General features: G+C 30.4%; 1 protein-coding gene across 2 annotated transcripts; it reads right to left on the reverse strand.

Annotated features, from left to right (window-relative positions):
- Positions 1–16: 16 nt before the first annotated feature.
- Positions 17–5,332, reverse strand: LOC143427510 (CLK4-associating serine/arginine rich protein). Of its 2 annotated transcripts, XM_076901723.1 has the most exons (14): positions 5,046–5,332; positions 4,504–4,601; positions 4,070–4,245; positions 3,745–3,960; positions 3,482–3,657; positions 3,220–3,293; positions 2,724–3,065; positions 2,180–2,599; positions 1,994–2,104; positions 1,816–1,864; positions 945–1,008; positions 766–871; positions 427–687; positions 17–240 (listed from the first exon to the last, which is right to left on the reverse strand). In XM_076901723.1, the coding sequence occupies exons 1-14, from the start codon at positions 5,175–5,177 to the stop codon at positions 222–224; spliced, it is 2,244 nt and encodes a 747-aa protein (XP_076757838.1). In that variant the 5' UTR covers positions 5,178–5,332; the 3' UTR covers positions 17–221. The 2 variants fall into 2 exon arrangements, with proteins under 2 accessions (XP_076757838.1, XP_076757839.1); XM_076901724.1 differs by lacking the exons at positions 17–240; positions 427–687 and having other exon boundaries at positions 1,812–1,864.
- Positions 5,333–10,969: the final 5,637 nt, after the last annotated feature.

Here is a 10,969-nt window from a genome sequence, read left to right on the forward strand (position 1 = left end):
TTCAATGTTAAGACTCGTAAATAAACAACTGCATTTATTTTCTTACAGTGTAAGATTAAACAATATTAATAATAATGTTAATTGTAAATTATAATCATATCTTTTTTTGTCGCATTTCTTAAAGCAATTGTTGCATTTTACGGAAGGAATGCGATACAGGAAGTATCTAATAACATTTTAAGCCCTCCAAGTGGAAGATTAACCGTGCACTTCTTTTGTTGTCAATAATCGACTAGGCCTCTAAAATAATAATTTTTCAAAATTAATAAGTACCTTTATCCTCTGAACATATAAGACAGACCAGATAAAGTGTTATTAATTGTTGTACAATACGATATCTCTGTAGTGATTTCGCAGCAGAAAAAGTTGTAGCACTTCATTTGGTTTGTCCTGTAATATGACATAAAAGATCAATTGAAGTTTTACCGGCTATTTCTTGGACTTAGAGAACGAAGTGGCGAATCTCTGTATCTTCTACGAGATTCGGTTCTAAACTTTTCACGATCGTCGCGTCTATCACGCTCCCTATCCCTTTCCCGTTCACGATCGTTTTCGAAATCTCTCATATCTCTGTCTTTTCTTTCTCGACGAATAATTCGTGGACTACGACCGGGACTTGGTGTACGTGATACAGAGGAATGTGAATCAGAACTGTGACCTTCGTAACGATGTCTACGCTCCCTTTGTCTAAAAGTTATTAGAAATTAACATACATAATGATATCTAAAAAAAAAGAATAAAGATATCTAATTTTTATTGGCATACTTTCGACGTAACTTCAAGGACATTTCTCGAATTTCATCTTCTCGATCTTGTCTTTGTTGCTCCATTTTCTCAATCCTAAGTTGTTCAGCCTTCTTATCAGCTTTATCTAAAATGTAATTGTAATCTTACACTGATACAATGCCCATTAAAAATTATTTTAAATGATAAATTTTACTCACACTGCCTATTTAGCAAGGCTTGCATTTTCTTCTTAAGCCGCTCTTGGGGTGTGATTTTCAGTGACTGAAAAATGTAACTCTTAAAATTCTGTTACCAATTACTAGAAGATTTTTCCTATTACAGATATATAGTAAAGCATAATGTTTTTAAACATTTAATATAAATTTTATGCTACTTTAGATATATTTAAATTTCTTTAATAACATTAAAAAGTAATATATCTGCGCTATTAATCCGCCAATATTTGGATACTTTGTATTATTTTAGGAGTTATTACACGACAAAATTTATATTAAAATTGTTAAAATACATTATGCTACTATATATAGAAAAATTAATATTAAGTATATCCTATATAAAAAAAAGATTCTCTGGTATTGCTATTTCTACGAAACGAATAAATCACACCACAAAAAATTTGATGTTTTCATTCTGATAACGTTAACAGCCAACTTGAGAAGAAGAGATATGTTTCACAAAAAACATTTTTAACAAACTCCATTGAATCCATTTTTCGAGTATTAACACATGATATATCGTAAGTTCAATTTTGTTTTAAGTACTTTTACCATGTTTACTTAACTACATTTTTTTATCAAGAAAATTTTAATTATTTCGCATTAAAAATTGCACAAAATTCAAATTCTTCGTGGCTTTGTATCATTGAACATCTAATAAGAAAGCGAAATGCGGTAACATTATGTGTGAAACGTAACGAATATAATTTAAAAGCCTTATCCAACAGAATGAAAACAAGTAGCACTTGTCGAGGTTCTTCGTTGAGAGGGTAGTTATATATAAAGAGCATATATACTGTCTTTTATTCTCTGTGCTTTAAGTGACTAAGTAAGCGTTATGGTTCTTACTGACTTTGTGTCCGCCACCAGAATTTGTACTTAACCCTGCTTTTGGCTTGTTCCTGAAACATTTTAATTAGTTAAGATTTTTCAAGTTTAATTACTTCAAATACCTAAATCTCGCCGAATGCAAGGTAAAGAGTGTAAGGTAAATTTAACGTAAAATGCATTCTAATTATTATTAAACTTACATGCTCGGGGTATTAGTAACCGTTGGTTTTGGTGTTGTCGTAGAGGCTTTTTCCTCGCTGTCTGATAATTCTAATTCTAAACTTGACGATTTTCCGCGTCGGCCGTAGTATCTGATATCGTTATAATTTAAAGGATCAATAAATGATATGAAAATTTTCTATCTTTTGCGGAAACGCATATTGTACCTTGGCAGTGTTGGCGCTTTATTTTCGATGCTACGAGATCGTTTGCATCTGGATTGACTTCTTGATCTTGATCTAGATCTGGATTGAGATTTGGACCTCGATCGAGATTTAGACACCGACTTTGATGGCGAGTAATGCCTTCGACGATAACTATCTCTCGAGTGGCTTCTGTTGTGCGATTTGGATCTTGATCTCGATCTTGACTTTGATCTCGATATACTGCTCGAAGATGAACTTCTGGATCTTTTCGGTCGTGAGCGCGATCTAGATCTGGTCTTGGACCTTGAAGTAGTGCGTGAACGAGATCTAGTAAAACTTCTGTACCGTGATCTAGAATCACTTCGGGTTCGTGATCGTCTCGAACGACTTCTTGTTCTTGATCTCGTTATTTTTCTATGTCTTGAATGTGTTCTTCTTGATCTGAAAATTATACGAGTTAATGATACAAATAACAGTACGAAGTATCTATATATCTTGGAAACAATTACGTTGCATTGCATTAAAAGAAACATCTTGTACAAACATGTGCAGATTATAATGTTACCTTATTTTTGACGTACTACGCTTTCTATCACGATTTCTGTACGATTTAGATTTATTCACAGACCGGGAACAACTTCTAGACCTTGATTTTGAATGTTTTCTATTGATCGTTCGCTCGTTAAGTGTTGGACTGTCTGATCTTCTACGTCTAAGATGAGAATAATTGATTTTTCTTGAATGGGAGGATGTAATGTGAGACGAACTTCCATGAGTCTCTTCTTCACCACCAAAACTTGTAATATACGTTATTTGTCCTGCATTTACAGGTGATACTGATCTTGACCGTGACTTGGACGAAGATTTTCTATAGGGATTGTACTCAGGACTTTCTCTAGCAGCGTAACTAAATGTAAACGAGTAAAACACCAAACATTATAAATATTTTCTAAACTTTTTATCTAATTAAATAAATCGCTAATAAATACGATGCGAGTAATATACTAGTAATTAAATAAATATTTTAAAGATAATTTTGTTCTTAATACAAAAATAACTACCTAGGTGGACTCATTACTCGACCAATCATCTTTTTTTCCCTAAATGCACGTCTTTCTCTACGTGATCTTCTACCCTGTAACACAAATCTGATATATAATTTAACATAAGATGTACAATAGTGAAACAGTATGTGTTGAAGTATAGTGTATCAGAAAAGACGAAATAATAATAGAAAAGAATGTAAAGAAAGCAAATTATTTAATGAATAAAAGAAGTAATAACATGAAACATATTTAAATGAACGTAGTCAATGATTTTTACCGAATACATAGCTTTCTCTTCTTCTTGTTTACGTGCTTGTCTTAATGTTTCGGCTTCTTCAAAGTCTTGTGTCAGGAAGCTGAAATAATCAGCTCCCAAAAGTCCATATTTTTGAGCTACTAAATTCATTTCATGTGCTTGTGATGGTTCTATTTGAGATACATCTACGCAAATGTCTAAAAAGACATTGAATTTATGTAATTCATGATGTATCTGGTGCATATAAAAATGCAGCAGTTATTTATACAGTATAAAATATGTACCTAAATCAATATCACTGTCTTCATCATCTGCTTTTTCATCGGATACAACAGTATCCAATGATTTTACCGTTTCAGGTATTGGTTCTTCCGTTTCATAATTGTATCCAATAGCTACATTATTACAAGATTTCTTTTTATCTCTAGCAGAATCTAATTTTGTCGATGAGCCAAATTGTTCTTCCAAATGTATTTGGTGTAAAAATTTTTCTTCCGTTACTACAACCATAAAACGTATCATTTATAATATAATTTAAAATAAAGATTAAATAAAAGCTCGGAGAATGTTTCAAATCTGTTAAGTCTTAAAGTTAATATGCTTTCCTACCTCCTAAAAATTCATTTTGAACAATTATACGATAACGTTCATAATTGATATGTCTATCTTCACTAGTAAGTGCAATATCTACATCAATAGAGTCTGGTGCTTCTGGTATCCAATCGAGATGAGCACGTACATCGAATCGGTCAATAAGATTGTCTTCATTTCCTTGCCATGGCATCCTGTTAATATAACATATTCGTGTTGTTTATTAGATAATTTTAAATAATTTTACTTATTTGACCGAGTTATATTAATTTTTCAATAATTAATATATTAATTTCTTCATACACACATATATCTGATTTATACCATAATAATGCAATAATCTCAATAATTTATACATGTATATAAAGGACAACACAATTTTGTGAAAAGTATATCAAGTATCAATATTGTACAGATACATATGCATAATGAATATCAGTAAAACGACTTACATATTTGCAGGACTGTCACCAGCTGTAGCGATCGCTGGATCCAAATGTATTTTACATGGCCTTCCGTGAAGTTGCAAAAATTGCGTAGGATCTGATTTCTAAATAACAAATTTGTATATATGTAAATACATGCAAATAAATGTATATTTAAAAGAGTGAACATACAGGTGTATTAATATTATTTAAATTATAAAAAAATTTTCTTTTTTTGTTTCGGGTATTGATATGTACACACACGTACACATCTACATTCCTCTACATATATTTATTACATATACATGACATTGCATGCATGTAGATATCTATACCGTAAAAAGGGGAAATATAGTTAGGAACGTTACGCAATTCGTTTCATTTATATCTCTAAACAATTATTAATAATTATAAGCATTGCGAGGAATTAAAAAAAGAGTTTAAGGTTAACAATTAAAAGGGAGACAAAAGAATACAGTAATTTCACTACGAGAAGGATACGTCGTATTGAACGTTCGCAGGTTCAATAAAATTTATGGGAGAATTATTTGTGCGATTTGATTTCTTACGATTTTTTCATAATAATCACGTCGACGTTCAGCTCGACGACGATAATCTACTAGCATCCCACGGATTTTCTTTTCCTGTTTTCGCGCTTCATGCCACATTCTACCACCTGTTTTTTTCACGGAAAAGCTCATTTTACATATCAAACAACTGGCAAATCACTAAATTAGAAAGGAACTTTCATGTAGTTAACAATTTTGTACAGGTATTCGAAAAAGTTATTAATTAACAGGCTCTTCTCCTGCGAGGTAGACATATTGCATTTTAGAAGCACTATTTCGTATCCAGAAAATATACCAGATTACTTCATTGGTTACGCATATCAGAGACTGGCCACAACAACTCGATCAGTGGTGCTAGTGTTTTTCTCGTGTACGGTTGTGTATCTTGCTACGATATAGTCTATGGTTATAGTTTAAATTTGAAATGCGTTGCAATATTATGAAAAATAGAATATAATCTAGTAATATAATTTAAATATAAAAATTGGATTACATATTGATTTAATATAACAGAATGTATAATTAATTTTCAATAATAGAATTCGAATCAATTTGAAACATACTTAAAGAAATGAAATTGTGAAATCCTACGCGCCTGGTTCAAATAAATTCCCGTGTTCTATCATAAATAAGTAAAAAATAAATCTGAATTAATCAAATTGTGTATATTTTCTTCAAATTGATGTGCGACTCATCTGTTTCTTTTTATCATTGAAAATGAAATGCGGATATACATATGTATATATATATGAAGCAGCGATTTGGATGTACATTTAGAATTTGAATTCAAAATTACATTTTATTATCTTAATATGGACTAGTATAATATTACCATGTACACATTCAGTAGCTCATTTATAATTTGTAACTTATAATACATTCACAAATATTGATAAAGATAGTCACGATATATCTTGTAGCGTATCTCATGACTGACGAAGCTACAGCGTAAGCTCTATTTATGTATAACGTATATTTTATATCACGTATCGACGTTACAAATGGTTGCGTTTAGATTAATCTTATATCAACGATTTAAGGTAATATCGCGTGTGTGTGTATGTGTTCGTCGTACGCACTGACTTAGCACGATCAGTGATACACAATGAAATTAAACGTTCCTACATCGAAAATTGACTTCCTCCCCTTTCCATACAAAAATCTTGTTCGAAATTAACACGGTGACCTAACACATACTTTTGTATTAACTTAAATTAGCTACCCACGACAATAATTTACATATTCTTATGCGTTAAAATTAATTGTAATCAATAAAACATCGATACTTAAACGTATACTATGTGTCTCTGTGTGTGTGTGTGTGTGTGTGTGTATGTGTGTGTGTGTGTGTGTGTGTGTGTGTGTGTGACTTAATTTAGCTTAAACTGGTATATCAGGCTCATTGCTTTTTTGTCCATACAATGAAAGCGGTAAACTCTAATTATATGCGCCTCCAATCAGGATCAAAGTTTTCCACGAAATTATTTTAGAATTTACGCCTTCCATCGTGTAACGATTAATCGTAACTTGTTTTTACGTTAGCCGATAAAAGTCTAACGATATATATATATATATCTATATATATTTCGATAAATAAAAACGGACAAACGCTTTTATTTTTCACCATCGAACGTTTCAACGACGAATTTCAATTTTCGACTTCATATAAAAGTTATAAATTATCTTTCTGTTATCTATTTCAGATTTGTTCGCGTTCTCTCGCGTATTCTTTTTCGAACCGTGTTTAACAAATAATTTCGAACGTCCGGTTACTCCCCGAGATAGAAACTATCGTTCGTCCTTCTCGAGCACACGAGCGCCTCCTATCTACTACAATACGAGCGTTTTAATCGGAATACATTGTATTTGAGTTTGTTTGTATAACAATCGTTTTAAATCGACGGGATTCTTCATTCACGGCAAATGAAGAAAGTAAAATGCATAATAAAAAGACAAGCCGTTGCTTCCCTTTCGCACGAATTGTTCAAACGCAGCGTCGCCGAGGTGCTTTGTACAATTTACATTCGGGGGGGAAGCGATTGCTATCACGTATGAATACTAATTCGCATCGTGAACTTTTTGCAGTTTTATGTATATGCATGCACGTATACAGAGCGTCGCAGATTTTTCTCGTCGAAACATCCTCCGCGCGTTCATCAGTCTCTCCCTCAAAACAAAAGTATCAACGTTACAATCTTTTAACTAGAACAATTTATACGGGTCCAAATTCGTATAATACATTCCTCTTAGTTTCCGTAGAACCACGTGGAGTCTGATTTTTGCGGGGAAACCGTGGGACACCCTGCATACATTTTTCTTTTATTGTACAAGCAATCATAAGAAACTGCGTATATTATTTAACTTTCTAATTTGTGATGCGCTGATAGTGTCTTTTTTTTTTAATACATCTCTTTTTTCTCTTTTCAGTTGTCGGTGTGCTATAACAGTTTGAATATAATTTGTTCTTTATGCGTTTTACATATACGTTACGTAGAATGAAATGTAGCACTTTTTATAACACTATTATTAATAATCTTTAGAATATTTCTTGCGAATAATACGCTCGCAATTTTGAACTCAACAGAGGTATCATACAAATACAGATAACATATAGAAACCGATGAGAAACTGAATTTGATTTCACATTTTGAAAAAAATAGAAAAAAGCAATATCGATAATCACACAAAGTTAAATCGACAATAATTGGTATTCTCTGAATGTTATTAAAATGTGGCTAGACACGTTCAGTCAGGGTGGTTCGCGGTGGCTGCATTATTATTTTACTATACCTTTATTTTTGTATTTATTTATATTCATATATTTATATGTATATATATATGTATTTATATTTATATTCATATTTATATTCATATTTATATTTGCAATTTATATTTATATTTTTATCTTTATCTATATTCGCATATGTACAATATGCGTGGGTTTATCTTACTCTTAGCGTAATGACTAGATAAGTTTCGGCCACCCAATATAAACATGTTTGATCCCATATATTTTATCCGTACCGTTCCTCTGTTCGCCAAATATATGGATAAAAATTTCCATGCCAAAATTCATTTCGTCACCTATTATATATGCACGTGATAATACATGTCTTCCTTTCCTTTATCCTAAACGCAACGTTCAATTCTTTCGTACGCTTTCGAACGCGTTACAACCGCAAATCGAGAGAATAATTATTTTATCGTCCACCTTGTCCTCTTTCGAACATTTTAATGTACATTCAATATTTACGAGGCGACACACTTATACGATACATTTTAGGAAATATGTTCATACAATGAATTTCTTTATTAAACATTTCCCAATGAAAAGAAGAAACGTTTAGTATTGGCGCCAAATATATTTGAAATGCGTTTGTCTAGCTCGCAAGGCTTTTAGATTGTTCAAAGTACAGTAGTTTGATGTTGCTGTGTAGCATAATGCAAGCTGTGAAAGGAGAAACTTCTGAAATTGATTTAGAATTTTTAGGGCTTGAGTGATTTTATATGAAATAAAGAAGTAAGCATATAACGATTGAGTCATGTTGTGTTTGAATAAATACATTTTATGAACATGAGCATCTGAAATGGTTCACTATGATTTTCTGATGATAAAGGGCACGCATACATATGTTCAATAGATATTATTTGAGTATGTATACATTTAATGTGATATGCGATATGTAACAGGCTGCTTATGCTCTTTATGATTAAATATGAACTTTCTGAAGTCGATTAAGGCTTTCTGTAATATCCATAAAGGTCAATCGTACATCGATTCTTTATGGTATAAAATTTCTATCTAATTGTGAGAGATACAGTGAGATATACATAGTTTCAAAATGACAATAAAACAATGTATTCGTATAACATATGTATGATGTAATTATATGAACCTTTTTTTTTTAAAATCAAGTGATTTTTGGATGAGAAACAAGCTACTTTGAAATGATGACGACCTTTATCACCTTATTACATGAAAAGAGCACAATACCTTTTGTTTTATAATATAAAATAAATGTAATCAAGGAAATTTGTCACTTGTGAAAATCTTACATTTTATTATTGTATATTAATAGCTTTTTCTATGCAGATTACGCGTATAGGAATTTAGTTTTGTACATTCCTTTAAAATGATATAAATGACGATATCAATTATATAGATACAACATAAATATTCATTTATCGTACAGATGCGCAATAATAAGAAGAACATTGAAAAAGTAGAAGTAAAATATTAGAATATTTATTTAATGATGTTACGTTAATAAATAAATGCAGTACGTTTTGCATTAAATAAATTCCAAAAATAGCAATTTCTTGGGAAACGTATTGAGTGGATATGTATTTTATACATTTTTAATGTTTTTTATATTTTTGCAAATATAATTTTCAAAACACTCAACTACTTCAATTGTATATTTTTGTATGATTGTACAATTATTTTTCTCCCTACTTTGTGCTAAGAATGTTATTTGTGAAAAATTAAATTTCAAATGAAACAGTATATTTCCTATTTTCTTAGCTATACATATTTTTTATATTCATTATGAGTTCCTGTATTTGAGTCAACATAAAAGAAGGGCACTACATAAAAGAAGAGGTTCACATGAGATTTAGTTTCCCTTTTTTAATTTAAAATTAAACCTTTTCTTAAAATGTAAAGTTTATATTTTACATTATTGCAAAAATGATACATTATTGCTATGAATATTTATAACAGAATTATAATCACTTTATAATAAATATAAATTGTGTAAACGTGTAGGAAATAGATGAATTATTTAAGTTTAGTGCAATGTATACATTATTGTATATTTCCTTATGCTTACAAATTATCATTTTGGTAAATTAAGCATATTTCTTAAAGAAAGTGGTTATAATCAATTTCAAAAATTTCAGTGCAAACTGAATAATAAGATATTAGATAAAATGGAAGAAATTAACTTTTTATACTAGTTCCTTTTTTTAATAGATTTATATTTCTGTGTAGACATATACTTGGATTTAAATAAATTTTAACAAATTGACACACAATCGTTATATTATATTTACATAAGCATTTTCATTTAATTTATTAAATATTTATGCGTTGAGAAATATATTTTTTTTTCTTTGGTTACAGCAATGTTCTTATAAATATTCTTAAAAATGTGCTATGCAGGGTGTTCCATATTGTATAGTATTAGCGTGTACTGGATGAAACGTTATGAAAAAACAAGTGAAAATAAAGAATGAAATTTCTTCGAGTTTTACTTCTTTATCGAGGAAATTAAGTTCGTGATAAAAATAGGGAAAACGGAAGAGAAATTTGAGTATTAAAGTGGTCTAACAAATAAATTATCCTTACAAAACTATATGGTATTGAAACATAATGGTATAGATAATGTAGTCTTCCCTGAACTATTCATTCTTTTCTAATTCTTTTTAGTCGTAATTGAAAAAGAGATATGACACATTCCATTTGTGTAGATTCACAAACTCAACGTGAAAACGAAGAAAAAGTCGAAAATATCATATGATTTATTTTCGTTTTGTTTTTCCACGATAATTGCTTTCTCATTCAGTGTTCGCTAATACATATATGCAGGATATCCTGTATACTTGTGTGCATTTGACAACACACTAAATGCACTTTTTAAAATAAAAATTTTTTATTACTTATTCAAAGTCATGCCTGAATTTGCATTTTTCACAAGTCATTTTTAATCGAATTTAAAACAAATGAAATTTCCACTCAGATACGTTACACAAGTACGTTGCATATTTATATTTCACAAGACATAACACAAAATAAGATCAATTCCAGGGCATCGTAAATGGCACAAATGAAATTCAGGTAAAATAAAATTAGTGTAAAGTACGTTTCCGTATACATCACTAAATATTACAAAAAATCGGTTCGAGCAAAGTAAAATTAATTA

The sequence above is a fragment of the Xylocopa sonorina genome, chromosome 9, assembly GCF_050948175.1.
Source record: "Xylocopa sonorina isolate GNS202 chromosome 9, iyXylSono1_principal, whole genome shotgun sequence".
Lineage (NCBI taxonomy): Eukaryota > Metazoa > Arthropoda > Insecta > Hymenoptera > Apidae > Xylocopa > Xylocopa sonorina.

Coding starts and splice junctions, on each gene's coding strand:
- LOC143427510 (XM_076901723.1), bottom strand. CDS start 5,177: ATGAGCTTTTCCGTGAAAAAAACAGGTGGTAGAATGTGGCATGAAGCG. Junction 3,294..3,481: donor AAGAGAAAGCTATGTATTCG/GTAAAAATCATT, acceptor TTTGTGTTACAG/GGTAGAAGATCACGTAGAGA. Junction 1,009..1,815: donor ATTCTGGTGGCGGACACAAA/GTCAGTAAGAAC, acceptor TACATTTTTCAG/TCACTGAAAATCACACCCCA.